At 53.8% G+C, this 24,321-nt stretch overlaps 1 protein-coding gene across 9 annotated transcripts in view; it reads left to right on the top strand.

Moving 5' to 3' along the window:
* MSI2 (musashi RNA binding protein 2) overlaps window positions 1-24,321 on the top strand; it is a 403,990-nt gene that overhangs the window by 376,996 nt on the left and 2,673 nt on the right. For 2 of the 9 annotated variants that reach the window (XM_070357270.1, XM_070357267.1), the window contains 3 exons: window positions 629-691; window positions 20,375-20,529; window positions 22,234-22,306. In XM_070357270.1, coding sequence (XP_070213371.1) covers window positions 629-691; window positions 20,375-20,529; window positions 22,234-22,275 — 260 coding nt within the window. In that variant the 3' untranslated portion in view covers window positions 22,276-22,306. Of the gene's footprint in view, window positions 1-628; window positions 692-4,096; window positions 4,147-20,320; window positions 20,530-22,233; window positions 22,307-24,321 lie in introns of those variants that run through there. The other 7 variants (XM_070357268.1, XM_070357265.1, XR_011461308.1 and 4 more) reach the window with 6 other exon arrangements.

Genomic DNA, 24,321 nt, shown 5'->3' with positions numbered 1-24,321 from the left:
TCATAATGCACCATGGGAGCCACAGGGCTACCCAACGTGAGTCCCTGCCGCCTCACACTTCCGCCTCCAGCTGGGCGTCTGGGGTGCTTCACCCTGGGCCTGTGACCTTACTGACATAGAGGTCTGCAGTTAAGATAGTGGGGCGAGCTAGACTTGAGCCGTCTCCTGGCCAAGGTGCCTGTGGGCCCAGAGGCCACACCCAGGGCCTCCTGCCTGCGGCTCAGGGGTGACCCCCGCCTGTGACCCGGCCCTGCTGTGCTCCGCCCCCGCCCTCAGCTCTGGACAAGCCCCGGGGGATCACCAGGGTACCAGTGTAGGGACAGCAGAGAGCTCGCCCTGCCCCCAAGAGACGTTCCTCCTAATCCTCTCCCGAGGATTCTGGTGTGCCTTCTAGAAGCAGCTTCTGGGGGGACAGACGGGTGGGAATCAGACACACCTGATTCCCAGGTGTGGGATCCCAGATAGGGATGCTGGGCCTTCCAGAAGCCTGAGAGCCGCTGATCCATGTCCCTCCTGAAGGCCCCTCCCCACCCCGTCCTCTCTGTGCGGGCAGGGGCCTGACCATGGGACGCGTCTTCGGAGGACCCTGGCGGGCCCCCTTTCACCCCAGCTCCCCTCTCTCCGCCAGGCTTCCCGGCAGCGGCTTACGGACCGGTGGCGGCGGCGGCGGTGGCGGCGGCGCGCGGCTCAGGTAGGGAGGCGTGTGGCCCGGCGGCTCCCAGGCATGCCCCGTGTGCAGGGACCGTGACGGCCCGGTTGGATCTGTGTGGCTGTGTCTGTCCCCCACTCTCACCACGGCCCGGGGGGTGGGGGGAGCCCCACGGGGGAGCAGTGGCGGGCCTGCAGGCCGCAGGGCCGAGAGGACTCTGTCACATAGAAAGGAGAGGTGCGCTTCTTGTGGACTTCGGACGCCCGCCTCGCCGCACAGCCGGCCTCAGGGCGCCCGTGGGCATCTCCCTCCCTGGCTTTTGCTGGTTCACAGGGCCCCCCTGCCTCGCGTCTCTGACCCAGCCAGAGAAGCTCTAGGTTGTGAAGGGAGGCTCCGAGCCCATCCGCGTGTTCCTGCCCCCTCGACCCCTGCTGCACTCCACAGGTGGGCTTGCCGACCTGGCCAGACCCCCACACCCCCGCCCAAGTCCCTGAGGGTCAAACGTGGGCCAAGCCTGGCCCCGGGGAGTGAAGCCACTCTTCCCGCAGCTCCCATACCGTCCCAGACTCGCTTCTTAGCACAGACCCAGAACTCCTGGCACTCCGGCTGCAAGGAAACTGGGGCTTTTCCTCCCACAAGGCTGCCCAAGTCACTGGGTCTCCAAATCCCACCTCTGACGGTGTCTGGAAACCCCAGGGTGAGGCAGGAACCTCTCCCCGGCGGCCCTGTGGGCTCAGGCCAGAGCTGGGCCGTCGCCCCTTGCCCCCAGACCCTCTGCCTTCCTGAGCAGGCAGGGCTTCTGCTGTGCGCTGGGCCCCACGAGGTCTCCAGGCCTCCCCCAGCTCCCCCCAGCCCCCTAGAGGACCCCACACCTCCTAGACCCAGGAGCCATGGTTCGTAGCTCTGTTCTCACACCCTGTGGCCAGGGAGCTGGAGAACCCAAGGGAGTTCAGTTTGATGTAACAGAGCTCGGAGGAGGGTGGGGCCGAGGGAGATGCTGGTGAGGGTACCATGAAACAGGGCATTAAAAGCCTAGAGGGCAAAGGCCGCAAAGACCCAGACCCTCGCTGGTAAGAGACTGGCACAGTGAGGCCCTTTGGAAACGTCAGTAAAAAAATCCGTTCCATGCAAACTGGCACTGCCTCGAGCTACAAAGGATCCCCTCCCCTGAGCCGCCCACTGGGGGTTGTTTGCAAGGGCCGGGGGATTCTCGGGGCTGTTGAGGGCCAGTTAGCCAGAGAGTTGGGCCGGGGCGCCGGGCACCTTTCCTTGGCTTCCCGCTGCCCAGCCAGCCTCCAGAGCCCCCCGGCCCGTGGGCCAGGGTCCCTTGGTCCCCCTGCCCTGGGAGCAGGTTGCCCAGCTGCCTCCTGGCTCCCTGTTCCATTTGGCTTTTTAACTTGAGCACTTTTTGGTACCATTATAAACGAGCCTCTGTCCTGCCTGTGCCTGGGAGGAGGGGCGACAAAGGAAACTCGAGATTTCTGAGTGCTATTGGTTGGTGTTCCCTCCGCTCAGGTTCTTTCTTATTGTAACTTGGATTATGAAACTAAACTTTAACCCAGAATTAACCCCGCCTCTCTCCCTGCCCCCATTCTCCTTGACTTCATGGCAAGTTTAAAGGGCAGCATGGGGTTCTCTGTGAGTCTGAAAGTGGTCTCCCCATGGCCTCTGCCCCCCCTCTGCCACCCCCACCCTCTCACAGACCCCCAGAGCCAGGTGGGAGTCCCACCCTGTCCCCGCTAACTCCTAACCCTGAAGGTCAGCGCCATCTCCAACCACACCTTTTTTTTTATTTTTTATTTCAGGATCAGTGCTGTTTTATTTGTAGCCATTTCCATAGGGAGCCACGTCTCCCACAGGCCATTCTAGGTCAGCCATGCTCATCACCACACTGTTAGTGAATTCTATTCAGGAGTGTGCTCCCAGGCCCCTCACCCACACCAGCCTGGGTTAGTTAGTGCAAGGAGCAAACCCTCAACTCGGAGTTGCCCGACCCCAGCCGCAGGCTCGGTCAGGAAGCTACAGGACACCTGTCGGTGCTCCCGGGTGTGCCCCAGGGCAATGACCAGGCTGTGTCCGCCAAAGTCAGAGTTCTTACTGGGCTGGAAAACACGTGCCCACGTGTGGACAGGGCAGCCCGGCCCCCCTCCCACTAAACCCCTTTGGACCTGGAGCAGGGTTACAAAGCTGGGGAAGGAAGATCTCTGTCTCTCCACTAGTGCAGTCTGACCTGTAAAGACTCTCCTCACCCTCCCACCCCCGCTCCCACCCTTTCCCTCTGGAAAATGGTCTGGACGCCAAGTCTGGCAGTATGGGCCATTGTTGACCCCCCATCATGGCCCCTGGCGTTTGGACATATATGTGAGGGCTGCACAGACTGTGTGCATCGCCCAGGGCCAGCGGGGGCTCACGGAGGGCTGACCGCCGGCTTATCCCTTCCTGTGCTCTCGCAGCCCTGCCGCACTCATCCCAGCTCCTCCCTAGGCGAGCAGGATGTTCCTTCGGCCCACACCCCTACCCCGAGCAAGCACCTGTTGGAGGGCATCACAAGTTCGCTGCCTTCGCTGGCAGGGAAGGGCGGGCTCAGGGAGTCTGCGCAGTGCTGCCCCGAGCCGGGTCCCACGCGGCACCCGGCTGGGAGCTCCCAGCAGCGGGGCGTGGGGCCTCTGCGCCCCAGGGGCGCCCAGGCTTGGCTGTGAGGGGCAGGCTGACTGTGGAAGGCCCTCTTTTCACTTTCGCTTTTGTCTAGCCCCACCGTTTTGTGTGGTTCTCCCCTTCCTTGTGATTTCGTGCAGGGGGCCTTCCGAGAGCGGAAGCGCCTGCCGAGGGCCGTGGGTGGGGCGCAGCTTTGGATTCGCTCAGCTTGGCGCCTGCATCTGTCGGGAGCCCTGCGCCCCGGCCCTGAGGCGGGCGGGCCCGGTGGCCCCTGGGGAGGCCGGGCGACTCCTAGATGACTTCACTATCAGTGTCACTTTTCTGTTACCTTCACCCGGAAGTTTGACACGTCATCTTTTCTTGTGCTCAGTCGAGACTTTATTTTGATCGTATCCATTCAGTTCCAGTGGCCCCATCATGCCCCCCCGCCAAAAAAAAACACACCCTAAATCCAATTTGGCAAAGGAAGGACTCCACTGTCAGGTGAAGGAAATGGTTCAGATTTCCAGACTATTTGATTTCTGGGTGGCATCTCAAGTGGGTCTGTGTATCAGTCTTAGAGCTTCCGGCCCCCCCAACCCCCGCCCGGCCCCAGCCCACCCCCCGACCCCCCGACCAGCCAGGACCCCTTACTGCGCTTTACACTTGCCAGCTTTGTTCCCATCTAGTGACATGAGCTCCTGATGGTGGTGGTGAGTGTGAGAGTCACGTTTCTGTTGTCTTTTCTCTTGCTTGGTTGGGGCTGCGGTGAGAGTGTCTCTGAGGCATACTTTCCCGCCTCTCTTACACTAGGATCTGCACACCTCCTCTCAAACACTCTTCTGAGCACGCTCAGCGGGAAGGTTTGTCCACACCTATTAATCCTCTCTCCGTGTCCAGCTTCCTGTTAGTACCAGCTGGTTTGCATGTCTTTGCTTGTTCAGATGAAACAGTTCAAGAAACAAACTCATATCCAACTCTCGAGAAATGTCTTTTTTTTGTACACTTTCGTTTTCGATTTTTTTTTTTTTATTAGTTACGACTCCAAAACACCTGTTGTCCAGTAAAACATTTCACACCCCCTGCCTGTTCTTAGACTGTATGTTTCTGTGGGACTGAACTAAATGCATGCACTGTAGTAGATGTCCTGGTAGCCGTAGCCGTAGTTGTAGAACATGCATTGTTGAGTTGATATTACAGGGCCTCGGACGGCTCGGCACAGCACGACTGTCTGCAGGATAGATAGCCTGGGGGCCAGGGAGAGAAGGGGCTCCATATTTTCAATGTTGCCGAAGGGCTTGGATCCATGTTCTCGCCATCTGCCACCACCACCTCCCCTCACACTCCTCGCTCCCCTAGTCCGGAACTGGGTCACCACCCTCAGCTGTAACCTTCCCAACGGAGATCTCTCTCGATAGTGTCCAACTGTAGCGAACGAGGATAGAATCCAGGTTGAAAGGAGTCTTACAGTTCTTCCTTGTCCTCGTCTTCTTCATGGTTCTTGAATAGATCAGGTCTTTCCTCACTTCAAAAGGTCTAACAGCCGGGCTTCTCCAAGCCCACTACTCTTATTAGAGTCCTTTTCCAGCTCACCTTCAGGGATACAGGTTCATGTGGCAGCCCTATCTGCATGGCCAAAAGGGAAATGAAATATGGTATGGAAAGGGATTCGGACCTTGAGATCCTCGGTCTGCAGATGAGGGGGTACGTTTGGTCCTGGTGAAGGTTGGCATTTGTCCTTCTGGTTGGTGAAGGTAAAGGGAGAAGGGGGTGCAGGCCAGGTGGGGTGAGAGAGGTGACATTCCTGGTATGGAGGTTATTGGCACAGCTTCATGAGGAGGGGAGGGAGGGAACCAGTAACATCCAAAGAGGAGGCCATGGTTTGCCTCCATCTCCCCAGGAAGACTTCCCAGTCCTGCAGCCTCTGCCCTGGGCTCAGAGCGTGTGCAGTCAGCCAGCTCCAGGCACAGTGTGTCCCCTCCATTTGTGGTGACGAGTCATAATGCAGGGCAGAGGTCTCTTGGAGCTTTGGGAGATGACCCTAACCTTTGTAAGTTGATGGAAGCAGTAGCTGCTGCCCAGGACCCGCTCCTAAAGCCAGGCTGATCGGTGGCTCTGATACAACACTGCGGGACACGGAGGTGAGATCTGAACCTTCAGGGTGCAAGTCACCTATTATCAGGGGAGACAGAGCCCCGAAGTCCCCCAAAAGTGTGAAATGACAATGCAAAATGGTGGAATGTGGCCCGGGGGGGTGGACCAGCATTGACTGTGAGAGCAGGCGGGTAGCCCAGACTGAGGGCCCCCTGGGGCCTGGTGCCTGGTCCCTGAGGCCCGGGAAGGGAGATCTGGGAGGCGCCAGCCTTCCGACCCAGGCTTCACAGGGATAGAGGTGGGCCTGGGCAGAGGGGAATAGCTGGAGCTGGCAGGCTTCGGGGCTGCCGACGCTGCAGACTGACCCAGAATGAGAAGCAGGAGAAACGGGTGGGGACAAAAGGAAGAGAGAGCAGAGAAGTCTCCCCGCATCCCCCCCACCCCCACCTAAAGCTGGGCCTGGCTCTGCTGGGAAAATGGCTTTGCTGCCCTGCAGCTGGACATCCTGAGTTTGCATTCTAGGAGGTCACGTGAGCAAGAGTAACATGCAAGTCCTGGGGACAGAATAAATAGTTGACCTTGAACCGTAAAATGAACTCTGGGGAGGAGAGTAGGTCCCAGGCCTGCCCTGATTTTATCTTGGGATATTCTTCCACATCCCCAGTGGACTCCTCTGCCTCCTATGCGTTCGGGGCCGGGGGTGTTCTCACACGCCTCCAGCTGCTGGCGGGATCCGGGTTTTGTGTGCGCCAGATGTGGCATGCGCCTCAGAGTTCCCTGGTCTTGCTTTCAACAAGCCTGTTTTGAAGGTTTGCTTTATGCAGGCACCAGGGCAGGTAAAGGCGTGTGACACTTCTTGCCTTCAGTGGTCTGAGCATCTAGATCCCTCCCCCAGAAAGCCCTTATTTCCCATGATGCGTTGTTTCTGGCACTGTCAGCTCCTTTTTAAAAAGGAAAATGGACCTTTATTTTTGAAGATGGCTTTCCTGGGCCTCCATCAGCAGGATCCGATGTCCAGGAAGGTGGTGGGGGTGGGGGGTTGCAGCGCAGGCAGGCGTCTCTCCTTTCCTGCCCAGCCTGCCTTGTGCTAGCAGCAAGCACCCTCTGGGGGTTGTGACCTCAAGATGGCCCATCTGTGGGGAGGGTCCTGGGGCCACCCTCTCCCTGGAACAGAGCCAGCGCCTAGGAAAGAGGGAGAGAATCTGGGACTCCATTAAGACCAACTGCTGCAGCCAGCCAGACTTACTCGCAAGACCTTCCCTGAACAGACATCTCCCAGTCACTGCCTTGTGCTCTGGGCACCAGGCCCTCGTTTCTCAGTTCATCATTAACAGTCTCCATTTCTGGGAGAGCCAGGACTCTGCCCATAAAGAGTCCCGCATTGGATTTCAGTAACCCCAGTGAATTTATAATAATGTGCAGAGCTGCCCGCCTCTAACCTCAGCTTCATTCATTTTCCAAGGGCTTTCGGACCAACTCTGTTGAGGATAAAATACATCAGCTCTAATCAATAATTTTGTAATAGAAATACCAGGCACTTGATAAATCAACTCTGGCGCAATTAGTGACTAGCCTCGAAGCCCAGATCTAAGTATAAGTTAATCCTAAAGTGAATGGCGTGGGAGCATATTAATGGTCTTTTAAATTAGCAGAATTATTTTTAGCGGGTGACACACCCGTGCCTGCCCCGCTGAGCAGGTTGACCCCTCCCATGCTGGCTCGGGAGGAGGGGTGGGAAGAATGATGCCCCTGAGCACTCTGTCACAGCACATAGAGCCCAATGGATGGCGCTGAAGGAGCACCTTCCTGGTACTCCGGGCTGGGTGATGGAGGTGCTGCAGGGTCTGGGGAGCCCCGAAAGTTGGTGAACCCATGTGCTGGTGAGAAGAATCTATGGAGCACCTGCCTGGATGCAGCATGGTTCCTGGTGCTCCTGCAGAGCTTAGAGCACACGTCTGTACCACAGCCACCCCATCACATGGGCAGGAAAGCGGAAGATTCTGGCTCAGTTTCACACGTTTGCTTTTACGAGAAAGCTGGGCTACAGAATGGTTCCATGACTTATCCAAGGTCACACAGCTGGTTACCTGGTTAGCGAGGCTTTGGTCAAGGGTAGAGAACCCTGAACTTGAACCCAGGTCTTTGGCCGCCTTTAAGCAGCCCTGTGGAGGAACCGTGTTTGTTCATGAAAGACTCATCTGCCGCCTGAACACCCTGTGCCTGCAGGAATGTCCTGGGAAAGCCCCACAGCCTCGGCTGCCGGCTCCGTGTCGGGACCTCATGGGCCAACCTTTCAGATGTAGATTTCAGAACCAGACCCCGGGCACATCTGCCGTGGATTTAAATTGGCAGATATTTATTAAGTGTTTAACAGCCGTAATTATTATATGTGACAGGCATCATCCTGGGCCTTGATTCAAGGTGCTTTGAACTATCTCAGAAAACCCGGCTCAGAGCAGTTAAATATTATAGAGGATTTATTGGCCGACATCCTGGAAGCTCCGTGGAAGAGTGAGCTTCCTGTGTGGACTGTTCAGGGCGCTTTCTCTGCAGTTGTCTTAGTTTCGCCCTCCCTCTCCTTTCAGTATTGTCTTTTTGTTGGTTTCCTATGATAGCAACATGGTAGCCACAGTTTCCTGCTTCATTGTACCCTCCTGGTCTAGAAGAAGAGGGGGTCAAACGGTCCCGATTTCTAGCAAAAGTAGAACTTTGTGCTCTTTGGCTAAGACCTGGGTTACGTGAACCAGTCACTGAGGGTGGGATCCGACCCTCTGAAGAGCTCTGACACAGCACGAGAAGGATGGATTTCCACAGGGAAATCCAGGTGCTGACAAAAGGGGGCACACGAGAATGATGCTGGAGAGACAAGCAGTAGATGCCCTTCGCAGCCCTGGAAGCTGCTAGATGAATACAGAGCACAGCCTCTGCCCTAGAGGCTCTTCTAGCCTAGCCCAGAGACTAACATGTGCTTATAATACGAGGCTTAAGCCCAGAAAAGAAGGCGCACAGAGAAGGAAGTGATTAGCTTTGGGGGGAAGGCAAGGAAGGTTTTACAGGGCAGTGAGTGTCCCTACTTTTAAAGGACAAATAGGAGCTCCCCAGGGAGCCTGGGGAAAGCAGCTAATGCATAGCCACCAGAACAGCAGTGTTTCTGAAGTCCTGCAAACCCTTGGCTCTGGCTGCAAAGTGCTAACGAGCCCAGATTCACCTGGGTAACTGGGAGCCTCAGCAAGGCCTGTAACCAAGAAGTGACTTCAGATTTCTATATTAGACAAGCCTGAGAGCAGGCTGGATTAGAGAGACGAGACAGAAAGCAAAAGGGCAAGTGACAAACCATGAAATTGTACACACTCCATAAACGTTCATATATAGGGCCCAATAAGAGATGCTGTGCGCCTTTCACTTTACCATTAGCTGATTAACTCCAAGCTGAACATCACGCTGACGGGGGGACAGTGGGAGGCTGCCTAATGGGAAGCAGGGGTATAGACAGATTCAAGCTAGAGTCTGGGAGATGGAGGCCTTGAAAGCCAGACTGCTATAGTCATATTGGTGGGAGAGAGGAGTTCATATTCTTTATGACAGTGGAGCTCACTAAGGACAGAACCAACAAAGGGAGGTCAACCTGGCAGCGGCCCCACGGAGCCCAGCCTGACGCCTGGCCCCTGCGGCTGTGCTTTGTGACCTGGAGGAAGGAGACCCTGCAGGGATTCTCCTTGGCTTCTGCCAACAAGTTCCTGTTCATCCCCTGCGTGGGACTACGGGTGTCCTTGTGGCAGCCTCTGCCCCTGTCCTTTCTGCCAGCCCATTTCCCTCTTTCCTCATCTTTGCTCCCTCTGTTCAAATCTGCTTCAGAATGCCAGAAAGCCACACGTGATTAACCTTCCCTGGGGTGCCCTCCTCAATGAAAGGCAGAATTTTGAGTCTTCAGAAGGTGTTTTGCATGTTGTCTCAGAGTGGTGCCTGCCTTCTCCTACCATATCAACCCTCCAAGGAGGCAGTCAGCCTCATTCTTAGTGCAGATGAATAATTACCATGCAATTAGAGAAAGCAGAAAACAAAGGGGCCCTTTGTTCCTGGATGCTCATTAATAAATAAAAAGGTCTCTTCTTCCCATCCTGGGATCCTGCACCAGGGGATATGGGCAAATTATGCTTTTCAACAGCTGTGATTGGCTGTTGGATGAGAGAGCCATTCTCCATCTATCAGGATGAGTGGAGCCACAGCGCAGTCCGCTCTATGGTGTGGACAGGAGAGTCATCTCAAAACTCAAACCCACCTGAGAGGTCTCTTAAGGGAAGGATATCTTGCAAGTGGTTGGTAGAATGCTAGAGACACTTCCCAGCCAATTTTAATAAAATATAGGTAATATGTTAATAATACCTCACATTTATTATGAATTAGTCGTGTAGTGTGCTAAGTCCACCTCCCTTATCCCATTTAATTCTCATAGGCCTATGAAATGGGTGCTGTTATTCCCATTTCCATTTTTAAGGTTTAAAAACTGTGTCTTAGCACCAGTCAGGTGGCAGAGACAGGATTTGAGCCTAGGTCTGTCTCATCAGACCTGTGCTCTGGACCAGACCTGTGCTCTGTCAGCACCCGAAGTACCAGTCCTGCCCTACCTGCAAAGCACTGTGCCTTTGAAACATACAAAAACAAATCCCCACTGTTGCCATCAAATCAATTCTCCGTATCCCTAGGGGAGGAGGGAACCCGAAATCATTTTCCGGAGGCATTATATGTACTTTTTGCACCTGCCTCTGACATTGCAATCTTAACATCGTGGTTGTCTGGCTTTAGCTGACATTTGCGACCTGGCTTCTGGTCTCTGGATCTTTTCAAACCAAAGGTACACAGAGGCCTAGAGGAGGCGTGGTCCTGTAAGAATGAGCCAACCTGAAGACAATTATTTGAAAGGAGGCTTTAGTTAAAACAGAACTGAAGGAAGTTAGCCACTGCCCGAAGGAAACTAAGCAGTGGAGCAGGGCTGGGCGTCTTTGGGCAAGACAGACTTCTCCGTAGGGATCAATCAACATCCCTTCCTGCGAGCTGGGAAGACTGCATCTGGAAGGTCGCTGGGTAGACCAGCCCAGCCCTAAGGCTGGGAGGAGATTGGCTGTCCAGTTGCTGGGGCTTTGCCTTAAGCCAATGGCCGGGAGGGGCGGGGCCGGAGGCGGGATCAGCGGGCTTTTCGGCCAATCATCCTGCAGGGAGGCTGGACCCTCAGTACCATGGCAACAATGAGCAGGGGCTCATTTGTTTTGTAGATGAGTAATTACTACGCAATTAGAGAGAGCTAAAAATAAAGGGGCCTTTTGTTCCTGGTTACTTATTAATATTAATAAAATGATCTGTCCAGGTCTGTGGTAAACAATTAATACAAACCTGTGTGCCTGTGGAAGAGCCCACTGTGGCAGGCCAAGGCTGCAGAGCCCCACTCTCCCCTCTTTCTGGATGTTATTTCTGACTGTAACCTGCAGAGGGTTGGCTTTCCCAGTCTTGAGGGGAAGAGGATATGCTCAGCCTTCAACACACGGGACCCAGAATGCCCCCGAGTCAGGACTGACCCAGACAGAAGAGTCTGGTAACGTCTACCCAGCCTCCAGAGAAAAGACCCACAAGCACAGCAGCAAAACCAGAGAACACGGACCTCTGTTGGAAGAAACCTCTCACCCAATATTGCTACCTATCCTTGGCCATGTCATTTTACTTTTCTGGTCTGGGTTGTTCAGCTCCAGGTACATAAGAGTTTCTAAACCTTCCATTGAGGTAGCTCCTGAGATTTCAGTGTCTCCCCTCCCACCTGGCTTAAAGAGAAACAAGACTTGGGAATGGCTTGCTGTAAGGTTATGTGGTTATTTAAGGGTTGACCCCACAGCTTCTGGCTTCCTGTGTCTGGCCTTGGAGAAAGAAAGAGCTCAAAGGCATGCATCTCCCTTATATCCCTTCCCCTTCCTAGGGAACAGGTTGCCTTGTGGATTAATCAGATAAGGATGATAAGAGGCTTAAAAAAAAAGAGTCAAGGAGGAGGAACAGGAAAGACTTGGTTTGCATCTGGCTTCTGCCAATGACAAGCTGCTTGATTTAGGGGCAGAGGATTTCAGACTGTTGGGTTCTTGGGCACCCCTCAGCTCTATAGCTCTGTATTGCTGCTGTTTCCAAAGCTCTGGATCCCTTATCATTGGGAACAAAAGGGATGACAGTGATAATACCTTGAGATCTGAGAGAAGTGACTGGAGAGAAAGCCAGGGGTTTCCAAGTGATGCACCAACTGGTAGGGAATAATTTGAAACATCAGTCATGCCTTTTTTTTGTTTTTGATGTACGAAGGCATTGAGAGGGATAGAAATATTTCCAGAATTGTGTATTATTTTTTTAAAAAACTTATAGTCGAGATTTTCATCTTTGGGTGTGGTTGATTAACCCTTTAGGGTGTGGCACTTTGGATGATATTAATTAATAAAGGTAGACCTGTTAATAGCTACCATTGATGAGCTGTGAAACGGGGGTGAACACAGTGGTTCTTGAACCTGGCTACATGTTAGAATCATCTGGGGAATTTTTAAAACTCCTAGTGTTCAGGCCACACTGTGGATCTGTCAAATCAGAATCTACAGGGGAATTGGGTGCCTCAGCAGTACTTAAATCTCCCCAGGCAAGTCCAGTGTGTAATCATGGACTCAGATACCACAAGGTTCTTCCAGATATAGAGACTCACACAATGTCTGTGATTCGTCATCAGAATCCTTACCTTCAGAAACAGATCGGCAGAGCCACAAGCCAGACGGTTCACCCCAGCCTCCTCTAAGGACAGAGATCATGAGCCTGCAGCCTTGGAGCTCAGGCCTCTCCTGCCCACCACTGGCCCTCCCAGCAGGGCCAGGAGATCGACCCCTCCCGGACAGGCTGAAAGGGTCTGTGTCCTCATAGATGGATTCTCCTGCCTCCCCCGAGAATAGGCCTGTCCTAGCTGAGACTGAGAGCATGTACACGTAGAACCAGTGGCCCGGAGCAATCATAAACAGGGAAGCAGCCACCCTCCTTGACTGTCTGATGAATGGGGGCCTTTTGGTAAGGTCGGAGTTTGTTTGTTATTTAAGACCTAATTAGAAACATGAGAGGGAGCTGAATGGCGCCGTGCTTGGCTAATTAGTGACATGTATGCGCCCGCTTTGAACTTCAAGGACACAGAGCTATTAGCGCTTACATCAAAAATGGATTAAACTCCGGTGCCTTTACAATCGTTAAAGACGGGCTGCTCAAGTGGAAAGCCTTTTGTACAGGTCCTCAAGGGGTGCCCCTTGGGCATGCTCCCCACCCCACGCCCGGGTTTCTGGAACCATGAACACTGAGTTTCCATGACATGGAATCAAGTAGTAAACACTGAAGGTGCTCACATCTGAGGGCTCCCCGAAGGTGGCCCTTACTAGACTGGAGTGGTCTTTGGGGACTAAGACCAACCCTCTGCTTGCGCTTTCTGGGTTGCACGGAAGGACTCCTTTCTCTCTGATACACTCTGACCCCAGCTGTACTGCATGCCGGCTTTGTGCCGGCTCTGTTCTGAGATGTGGTCCAGAGGAGAGTGGTCTGGTCCTCGGGAGAGAGGCTATGCCCTATCTGCTGTGGCAGGGCCATAAAGAGATGGCCTACCTCAGGGAGCCCCCGGTCTGATGGGGGAGACACCCCCACCACCAGGGAGCTCCCAGTTTGGAAAGGGCAGCAGGGCCCACGCCCTCAGGAACTGGCACTTCAGCACTGGAGGTTTGATTCATCATCCTTGGTTTTGCAACCTCCGCAAAGCAAAGATCCAAATAAACAGAAGAAACCATTGCAAACCACGGTGCCAGGAAGGACAACTGGGCAGTGTGATTCAGTCTAAAAGCAGCTGAGGGTTGCCCCGAAGTCCAAGTGAGTCCGTCTGAGACACTGTGAGACCCTGGATGCATCCCCGCATGGCCCCAGCTCCAAGTTTCCTTGTCTGCGACCCCAGGGCAATAAAGCCCATCTTAAAAGTTGTTAGGAACGAGAACAAGATGGTGTTAAAACCCCTGCCAGTGCACCTGGAGGACTTCTCTGGTGGCTCAGATGGTAAAGAATCTGGCTACAACAAAGGAAACACAGCCCAGGCCCAGGCCCACTTAGTGCTACTCCGTCCCCAGGATTTACCCCTCATATGAGCAGATGGCAGTCAGCCACTAACCCCACGCCTCCTCCTTCCCAACCAACCCAGCCCGGTCCCTTGTAAGGAAGAGACATACCCAAGTCAAGGCTGATATTCAAAAAGTGTCAAGACAGAAGGAGAATGAGCTGTTTCCTGTTGAGGTTGTCCAGCAACATAAAGTACTGGCCATAAAGCCCTCCTTAGACGGGGTTCTGGGGGCTCTCTCCTCGCACTGATCTGAGTATCCAGGTGTGAGTATCCAGATTCACTAGGAACTCAGGATGTGAGGGTTTTGGAGCTGGCCAGCAGTAAAGTTGTCTCTTTTGGAAATGTGATTTGACCTGAAGCTTCGACCTTTCTACAAAACCGTGAGTCCTGAGTCTTAGGTTCCACTGTCCATCCATTCTCTACTTAAGATACACCAGCACTAACCAGCAGACATCTGGGCCCCCCACAGTGGTCTGAAGCAGGCTAGGTGTTGAGTGTACAAGCAGAAACTGCAGTCTTCGAAGACCGGCATCACTGAAACCGACATTGGGAATGTTTGTGACACTGACTCCCTGTGAGCCCAGGGAGTGAGCTGACTCTCTCCACGTATCTCGTGCAGTGTTTGCAATGAGCCAGGCATCTCAGATGTGTCAAGACATGCTGATAGCAGGCTGAGTTTGTCCTTCCCAGCAATATATTGGTTTGTATAGGGAGACAGGAAGAAAGAAGTACCATCACATAGCTCTCTCAATCCTCCCCTAGTTTTATTAAAGTATGTCTTCTCCTTGCCTTCTGAAATAGCTTGAATTTCAGCAGAGCTTAAAAAAAAAATGTCATATATAAAATTGATTGTCCCTGCATCTGGGTCCCTGCACCGATTTGATTTTCATTTAGTGTGTCACAGTTTTCCCAGGTTAGAGGTAATTGCTGGCCCTCTCTGTCTTCCTCTCCACCTTCAGGCTAGGCTCTGGGAGGGAAGTTTGAGCCGAGATCCCTGGGGCCCTGTAGCCGGGCAGACTGCTGGAATGTGATTCCCCCTTGCTCCGCTGGAGACGAGCTGTGGTAGCTCACAGCTGAGTGTTTCTTCTTCTTTATCAGAAGCAGGTTTAGCTCTTCAGGCCAACCTTCCCCAGCTGACCACCGGCATTAATTTAGTGTGGGCACGACTTGCAGAGGGCACGGTGAGACTGCAGATTAGGGTCCCCAACTCTGTTTGCAGGGAAGCCTCAGGCTGGCATTCCTGAGAAGCTGGCTGTTCAGAGTCAGGTCTCAGCTTTTGAGAGCCGCCTGGGGTTATGAAACCCAGCATCCACTGAGCCCCCCGTGGTAAATGGGAATCGGGCAGGTTGCTCTTGGTCTGGAGAACCCAGGGCCCCGTGAGAACCTGGAGAGCTCCCACCTTCTGCACACACACCCCTCCCGGAGGGTCCCTTGCTGACAAGAGATGCAGTCTCTGCTGCTGTGGAGTTTTAATCCCAGCAGAGAGAAGAGTGGTGGCCAGAGGCACAGTGACTCTGGTATCAGCCCATCAACAGAGCCCCTCTGCTCACTGCGTTCTCAGTCACTTTCTTTAAATCCTCTAAAACAAGCAGAACTCCCTACGATCTAGTGTGATACATTAACATGAAGAATACCACATGGGCTTATGCTCCAGGTCCTGCATTCTTCAGGAGCTTGGGGCTGGGAGCGGGCCCGTGACACCCAGCAGCCCAGTCTCCCTGCCCTCGCGCCTCATGCAGGCGCAGTAAGGTCTGCTGGACAGCAGGTTACCTTCTGAGTTGGGCTGGGTGCAGGCGGGCCTGCTGCTGCACCTGCCTTGTCCTGAGCTGCACACACTGTCCCGAAATGTGCTGGGGGCCGTGAGGCCCCCTCCCGAGATGCAACCTGGCGGCCACAGATAATTCGTCAAGCGGAAGACTGAAATTGTCCTAAGGGCTGGCTCTGCCTTTTGGTGAAAAGTGAAAGCCGCCAAACCAGGACCCGGGTCTGAGCCTGGGACTAGGAGGGCCCTGGCTTGTCTCAGATATAGCAACAGTTCTGTTAACAGTTCCTTTATTTGAATCAGTAATAATCCACTCTTCAGGCCTTAGAGCCAGAGATGCCCTCGCAGGAGTGCCCACCTCCGAGTCCTGGGCTCTAGCCTTCTGCCCTAGGTCCAGCGGCATCATGTTGGAAGTGTACAGAAGTATCGGGGCTTCCAACCTTTCCTAGACCAGCAGTGTGGCTCTCCTGTTCCTCACTGCTCTCTCCCACAACTTCCCCACCCTCAGTGACAAATTCCACTCTCAGCCCAGCTCCTTCTGACCACAGGGCAGAACCACCTGCAGACTCATACCCACCAATAGGAAAGGTTTGCTGTAAACCCCCCAGATGCTTCCGAGCTTTGGATCTTGCCCCTTCAGGTGAGGGTCTGAGCCTGCAGGACAGGCCTTGGAGAAGGACTCTGGGATGGCTTTCCTGGGCCAGCCATCCAGGTATATTCCCTTGATAGGCAGGAAGTGCCTCCTTTTATTCGATGCAAAATGCTACCAACTGAAATTTAGATGTGTTTCCTCTTGTTGGCCTCCATGAGAGGTACTGTCCTTGCTTTTCTGCCCATCCCCCCCATTCCCCAGAGTGTTTTCATCAGGTCCAAGGTGATTGAATGCATGGTAGATGAAACAGATCCTTTTGTGAATCACTTCCTGATTTGTTTGGCCAGTGAATTGTGCTATCCTATGTCAGGTTTTCCTAAACCTGCATATGCTAACCTGCCTTGTTGGGCTCTGCATAGACAATTGTTTCAAAAACGGGTGTATTTGTTCTAAACATGATGAGTTACAGGCATTCCTCTTTTGCATTTTCGCCTCAGCCCACTGAGAGTCAAGGCTGAGTAGGGCAGGACTCACGTGTCATAGATGAGGACTCTGGTGGGTGAGGGGCTGACACCCACCCAGGCAGGTAGCTGGGGATCAGGGCTGGGGTCACACTGAGGTCTTCTGACTCCAAGTCCAGAGCTCCCTTTCTCTGCACCGTAGCTGCCTCCCTGAGCATACTGCTGCCTGGACCCAGAAAGCCCAGAGAATGCCTGGGGCACAGGGCAAGGAGAGATGCCTGCCCCGGATTAAACCGCTGCTGTGGACGCTGCCCAGAGCGGCCGGTGGAGAAGTGACCTTGCTCCCCCACCACGAGTCCCCAGACTGCTGCTTGGTGCAGAGCTTGCCCAAGGCCACTTAATGCTCACAGCTTCTGCTACAAAAATGCCAGGGTGTTTGCAAGACACTGTCCTCTTCTAGGACGGGAGTTAGAACGTCCTTTTTACATCTCAGCACTATTTATTCAGCAGTACCTACTGAGACCTCTTCCTCCCTCCCTCCACACACACACAAACACACACACCCTAGCTGAGCAGCCTTGAGGGACGTCCCATTCCCTCTTCCTGACCTGACCCTGGCCTGGAGCATTTCTCCCCTTAAAATGAGCCTGGAGGTGACCTGCAAGGAGACAGCCCATTGAGAACTGATTCAGGATAACTAGCACTGAAAGCACCCTCAGGTCAGGGGCTCGAGTCATGCTCCCCCAGCCCCCACCTGCCTGCCTCTTCTCTCGAGGTCACAGCTTGGAGGGGAGGGGCTCCTCCTTTGCTGTGTTGCCAGCTGGTGTGCAGGGTGAACGTCCCCAAAGAGGAAGATCACTGTGTCCCTCTTGCCTTCCCAGCATCAAACAGCGCATGTTGGTGCCCCTCCCCTTTCCTTCTCAAACTGCTGAGCTGGGTAGTGCCCTCCCGGAGATGCATGGGTTCAGGACATAGGTTGGCTTGTTAACCCGCTTTCTGGAGCTCGGGTCCTCTGCCTACAGAGAAAGAGGGAATCATTGACCGAGGAGCCCAGTGACCCGGCTCCTCTACGCCCTCAGCCCTTGAGGATGCAGGTTCCACTATCCAGAGAAAAGGGACCAGCCCAGAACCAGGGGCTCCTGGCCTGCCACCTGCATCCTAGGCGGGGAGCCAGGGCCCCATCTTTCAGCCCTGACTGGGGGGTGTCTGCAGGGTGACGGAGCTGGGGCTCAGGCGTGAAGAGGGCAAGTGTATAACTGTGCGAGACTTAGGGTTTTAAAGCTGCATTGTAACACAGCGCCTCCTCCACAGTGATTCTGGTGTCATTGGATGGAAGAGGATAGAAGAGGGAGGGGCGATGTAGGAGCAACTGGGAGACTCCCTTCAGGCCAGCTCTCCAGCTGCAGGCCTCCTGGGCTCACAGGATGGGGAGGCTAACAGGGGTGGGCCAAATACCACCAGCCCCCCCGCCCCCGTCTTCTGAGCCTCCGGCGGGGCGTGTTTCTAGACAGCATCCTTCCGTGAGCATGCAGCCTCCTCTCTCCCAGGCTCCTTCCACTGGCTGGGTTAGTCTCTGGGTGGCCATCGCCCTGCTGGGAGGAGCGAAGATGGAGCTCACTCTCTCCTCCTTGGCTTCTAGATGAGCATGCCCACCCTGGATCCTCATCTAGCCAGAGGAGAAAGAAGTCAGAAAGCCTTTACCTTCCACTGTGGCCCCACCTCCCACCCGTTACCCTGAAACAGAGCTGGCTGGTCACTCTGTTGGTTCCTTGGTATAGGAGTGGGGTCAGCTGCCTGGGTGAACTGGGAGTCAGTGTCTGAGCTCTCTCTGCTTTCCCTGGCCTGGAAAAAGAAAGTGTGTGAGCCCGAGATAATGCTGTCTGTTGAATATCTCAACTTGATTCTTGCTTCCGTGAGTGAGAAGGGCCAAATGTTATCTGCAAGTTTAATCTCCTGTATTCAAAAATCCTGTCCCCTCTGTCTGCCAGTGCACTCCCAAATCAGCCATTCACTTGCTCTGAGCCTCTGGGATTTTTTTTTTTTTTTCTCTCTCTTTAACCTGTGCTTTCCATCAGCCAGTTTCTTCCTTTCTTGGCACAGCTTCCTAGGGGCCTGACCTTGAAGCCTCCTGCCCCAGATGGCCTTCCCAGGAAGCAGCTTGACTTTTCTCTGCTGAGTTGGGAGCCCAGCCCTGCTTGGCTCATTCTCCTTTGCATCTTTGCATCCCGTCTCAGTCTCCCAGCAGCCTAGCTGGGGTACATTGTCGGTCTTTTTCCATCTTGGCGACTAGTCGGTAGCAATCAATCCAAGTTTGGCTCTTCAAGCCCCCCCACCCCCCACACACACCCCCAGAGGTGAGGAGTTCCAGCCACAGGTGCCCAGGGCAAGGTCATGGTCCAGAGAAGATTTGCAGATGTTTTCCCTGCTACCACTGAGGGCAGATGGGCCCAGGGCAGAGGGAAATGCCAAGGATAGGCAGGAGGGAGAAGGCTGTTGTGAGGAGCACCCTCTGGGATTCAAGGAAGTGCATGGAACCCGTATTGTCTGGTTCTTCAAGATGGACGAGTTGTAGTCCAGAACTGGCCAGCCCCAGATTCACCTTGAACTTCAAAAGTCAATGAGAAATTACTTTTACAGTATAAAAAATGTTTTTTTGTTGTTGTTCTAGCATGGAAAATAAAAGATTTAAGCTACTAAAGGGGACTGAAGAAGAGACACAGTTAACCTGGTTGACAAGCTGTGGTCCTCGCTGGGGCGGGAACGATGGAACTTGGGGACAGTAGAGGCGGGGGCCTGCGGCAGTGTCTCCTCACCCTGCCCCCTCCCCACCACCACTCCCTGAGGAACATGTGGGTGTGAAGTCTCGTCTGCTTGTAGCAAAGGTCCAGTCCTCGTTCTTCTTTCTGATAGTCTGGAGTCTATCTGAAGATAACCAGCAGAACGCAGGCTTTTCAGTCAGATACGCTTTCGTGATAATTTGGTTCAGTCAGTATGCTCTGAATTCATACTTCTTTGTCTTTTTTTTTTAAACAAAAAAAAAAAAAAGTTTAAATCCCCCCCTTTCCTTCTACTGCAGGAGGTGAGTGTGTGGGTGTCCTGTAGCGTCATTGGCGTTCACCAGCTTTGGCCCAGAGCCTCCAGATTCTCCATCCCCACCCCATCCCTCCCTCCATCCCCTGCTCTCCACCCCAAAAGGGAACCCTCTGCCACCATCATTACGGTTATGTTAAGATGCCCAAGTCTTCCATGACATATCCCATCCTCCGACCACGCTCAGTATTGACGACTTTCATTCAGGGATATAAACTGGAGGGGTGGGGAGGGAGGGAATAGCCAGTGGGGTGGGGGGAGTGGTGGGGGGAGGGAGAGCCGAAGATCTTTTTTGTCTTTTTTTTGTTGTCGTTTAAAACAAATTTGTCATTTAATGGATCCAAAAACAAGAAAAAAAGTGAAACCAAAAAATTCCCTCCCCAAAGATTTTTTTTTTTCCTGGACACAAATTGCTTTGTTTCCTGTCACGTTTTAATATCAATATTAACACAATGTGTAGTCTAAAACTAGTTCCTTTGTAGTTTGCATGGGATGTGAATGCTGTCTCAACGTGCCCAAATCTAGACAAGACTGCATGAGCATCAATTCAGATGTGGAAAAAAAAAAAAAAAAAAACCAACTCTCTCTCTCTCTTCCATATATCTCTCTATTTCTATTGTGATAATTTGGTGGGCAGTGAAGCACCCCGGTTGGTTGCCATACTGTGTTGAATGGTTGTTTTTTTTATTCTATCTCTTTTTGGAGCTCCGAGCTTCTTAGTAGTAGCCTGGGCTGAGTATTCTTGAGTCCCTGCTGATGTCTTCGCATGGCCTTGGTTGAGTGTTAGAAGTCGGGCCTCAGCTGTTCCTCCCGAGTGTCTGGCTTGTGGTGACCGGTGCATGCCTGGCTTCCGGCCTCATACCCAGCTCTATTCTCTGCACACCAGTCCTGAATAGCTACAGTGCTCAACCGAATTTTGGCGGGCCCGCTTCCCCGGCAGGCTCCAACCCGGCGCGGCCTGGAGGCTTCCCGGGGGCCAACAGCCCAGGACCCGTCGCCGACCTCTACGGCCCTGCCAGCCAGGACTCCGGAGTGGGGAATTACATAAGCGCCACCAGCCCTCAGCCGGGCTCAGGCTTCGGCCATGGCATCGCCGTAAGTACCTCCCCGCCCCTGCCCGCCCGCCTGTCTCCTGCGGCCCGCTGGGGGGTGGTGTGCCAGGGAAGCCCCCGAGCCGGCAGGCCAGGAGCGGGCACCGGGTCCCCCGCCACACCCACGTCCGTCACCCCTGGCTGCAGCTTCTCCCGTTAGACGTTTCCAGAGCCTCTGTGCGCGTGCCACAGGTGGAGTGGAAGGAGTGTGGGCAGGTCACTCCTGGGTCACGTTCAGCCCACTCAACCCTGAACCACATGTACAACCCATTGCATCCCTGGCTGCAAAACAAAAAGAAGTGTTCCTCCCTCGAAAGCTGGTGTGTGAGACTTTAAGGAAACAGGCTAAGGCAGCTGCTGGCTCGTAGTAGACCCCTGGGGTCAGCCCCTCTGCTTGATCCCAGCCTCCTGGAGATTCAGGGGGCCTGGGACCTTGGAGCTAGGGCCCCGTCCCCATAGGATGACAGCCTGAGTCAGTAGAGTCCTGCCTGGGGTCCTGGGGCAGCACTGGGGCCTGGGTCGTAGCGTGGGGTGCAAGTCCTGTCCCAGGAGATTTCCTCCGCTAATGTTTCCTACAGTCTCCGGGTTCCAAGTAAGTTCCCCTTTGCATTCTTTAGCTCCGCCCGCCCCGAAGGCCAGGTGCATTTGACATTTGTAATGCTCTGTGGTTCTATAATCTGACTAATCCAGGCAATGGAAATTTGCTTAACAGATTTGCATGCTGTTTTCAGATTGTATTGTTCTTCCCCCTCGCGGTGTGTGTGAGCATGAATGTGCCTGAGCCCACTTGCTCGCTGTCCCTTCCATTGGGGAAACCGAAAATCGGCCAACCTCGCCATCTTGGAGACAGTTTGATTTTGAGCTAAGAGGGAAGTGTCTGCTGTCCCAGGTCACATCCCTGTGGGAGAGCCCTGCCTACCGGGCTGTGCTGGGGAGAACAAAGCAAGTGCAGACGATCAGGGCATCAGGGCGGCCAGTCTCTGCCCCTGGCATTGAAAGGTCGCCCCTGCAACCCACACACATGCACGCACACACCATCTCACACATTCACACACACACACACACACACACACACACACATACGCCTTGCCTGGCCTGTGACGTCCGGGTCCTTGTTGAATCCCACTCCAGAACCAATATCACTTAGGCAGTAGTTTGGTGAGTTACACCCCCTCAGATCGGCTGTAACACCTAATCGAGAGCAGTAACTAGTCAACCTAGAGCTGCATCTGTTTCAGGGATCGTCTACCACTATGTCGGACACGGTCAGCACCCAGAAACACTGACCCTATCTGTTCACGAAAACCTGGGTCTCTGACCTGTGTGCTGTGATGGTTTCTGAAATAAGCAACGTCAAGTCACATTTGGTCTGCACGGGGCTGGCCTTCTCCCCAGCTGGAGCCGTCGGGGGCTGTCTGGGGCTCAGTGCAACAGTGCCCACCGTTGGTGGCACAAGCCCCCCTCTCCTCTCATCCACCTACTCCTGGGAATCTGGCTCTCAGTTTTCCTCTGGGTGAGCGGACAGGCCAGGGTGGGGAGTCAGGGCTTGGGAGGATATCATCCTAGCCCCTCATGGCACGGTGTCTCAGAATTACATATTCATGCTGGCAACCACAGTCTAGTCCTAGCGATAATTCCCTTTCCCAGAATATGACAGTCTGTTCCCATGTATAGCGTGCTGATGACCTTAACAATTGTGCAATTTTAGGGACCTTTGATTGCAACGGCCTTTACAAATGGATACCACTGAGCAGGTGCTTCCGTTGCCACCCCACTCTGAGGTATTGCCTTTTCTGCCACGTGTCTCGCCCGCCAGGCGTGTCCGTACATGTATGCGCCCTGGGCATGCAAGTACGCACGGGCCCTGGTCCCATCGCGTCAACGTCTCTCCCTCCTCTTTCTCCACCCCTTTCCGGGGGGGTGGGGGGCAACAAGATCCAGCCTTTTAATCTCTCATCCCTCCTCTGGCTTAAATCATGACCCCCATTTTTCTTCCACTGTCTTTTTTTTTTTTTCCTTTGATTCTTTCGATCCTTTTTCTCTATCTTTCCCACCTCTCATCTTTCTCTGTCTTGAAATACGATCAAAAGTGTGGGAAACTGGAAGGAGATGCTGTGCTGTGCCTGTCCCAGGGGGACAGAGGCAGAGAGATGTCAGACGTCTGCCAGGCTTGGGGGCGGAGGGTGCTAAGGGTTGCCAGGCCCTCTCAGCTCCCCAGAGCTCGCTGGGCTCGGCCAGTGGGGTTCATGCAGTGAGACAGCCAGACTCCATCTTTCAGTGAAAAGAAAACATTTTTGCCAGTAACTACTGAGTAATTATCCAGATTACTGCAGGAAAAGCAAATTAAATTAACGACATCACCTGCGTTACATGGATTTGGATCCCTGCCAGTTTCCTAACCTTTTAAACTGAGCTCAAGTTAATTAAACATTTTTAAAATCACTTTGATGGGGATATGGAAGGGGTGGAGTGGAGGAGAGGGGAGGTTGGGGCAGTCAGTGAGGGAGCCTCTTTCCACATTCTCATTGAAGACGGGTATCCCTCATTCTCCGGAACAGCACCAGGAAGGGAGAGGGGGTTCTCTCGTGGAAGCGCAGCGTGGCCTGTGTGAGCTAGCTGGTTTTGGGTCTTGAGACAAGAGTCTGTTTCTTCGGAAGAGAGAGTGCCACAGCTGAGGCCTGGGAGTGGATCCTGCTTGCAAAATCCCAGCTGGGACATGAGCACTTGTCCCTCTGGGAGAAGCAAAGCTGAGATGGATTTGCCACTTTGGTTTGCAGTCAGCAGGACGCTCCTCTTGTCGAGGGTTGCTCCAGGCCCCCGAGCCAGCCAGGACCCAGTAGTGCGGGCCCAACTGGGGGACCAGGTGGAGCCAAGCTCCGTACATCTCTTGGATTTCTCTAATATTGCTCTAAGGAATCACCTCGACTAACGCAACTGCCTCTCTTAACCCAATAAACCCCGTGTGTGAGTTCTCTTCACCCCCTCGCCTCCACTTCCCTTCCAGCACTGACCCAGCCATTGCTGGCCTGCCAGAGCCAGAGGCCACTAACAGTGTGAAGGAGAGCTACTCACGACTAATTCAACTGGGTTTAGGGGTCCCAGCAAAGCTAGGCTCCTCTGAGAGCAAGGCGGGCTGATGGACCCAAGAACGTGGGGGGCTAAAGGTGGCTCCCGCCCTTGTGGGGTCAGATGACACGGGGATCAGACAGCTGCCAGTGCCTCTTCCCTCCCTGCCAAAACAGCGGGCGGTGCAGGGCTCCCTGCCGCCTCCGTCCCACCCTCCTCTGCAGAGCTTCCCTGCGGGTGGAGGGAGGTGAGGCTGCTCGCAGCCCAGCCTCCCGCATCCAGCTTTAGGACTCGAAAGGATGGAACAGACTAGAGAGTGGAGCTAACCACTCGCCCCTCCAAAATGATTAAGTGGGCCAGTTGAGTCACACGGCCTCCCAAAAACACACACACAGTCTATGCCCAGCAGAGATGACCCTCAGCCCTTTAGCACCATCCCTGAAAGGAGGGGCCCTGGCTCCCAGTCAGTTCAGGGAGAATCAATCAACAAGTCTGTGAATCCTGGGCCTGTTCTCATTTCCTAGGACCAAAGCTGATTATTATTTGTTGTGTATGTTTTTACAAGCGTCCTGACCTTGAGTCTTTTGTATGTAATATGATTTTTTTAAGTAGAAATTTGCAGTTTTAGTTATGAACAGTCCTTAACAGGCGTCTCCTAAAGGCAAACACTTTTAAACATTTAGTTTAATGTTTGAAAACAGACTCTTAACCAGAAAAGGCAGTGCTAGTC

Source organism: Bos mutus, chromosome 19 (assembly GCF_027580195.1).
Source record: "Bos mutus isolate GX-2022 chromosome 19, NWIPB_WYAK_1.1, whole genome shotgun sequence".
Lineage (NCBI taxonomy): Eukaryota > Metazoa > Chordata > Mammalia > Artiodactyla > Bovidae > Bos > Bos mutus.
The sequence above is the reverse complement of the archived record's forward strand: the minus strand, read 5'-3'. Positions and strand labels throughout refer to the sequence as shown.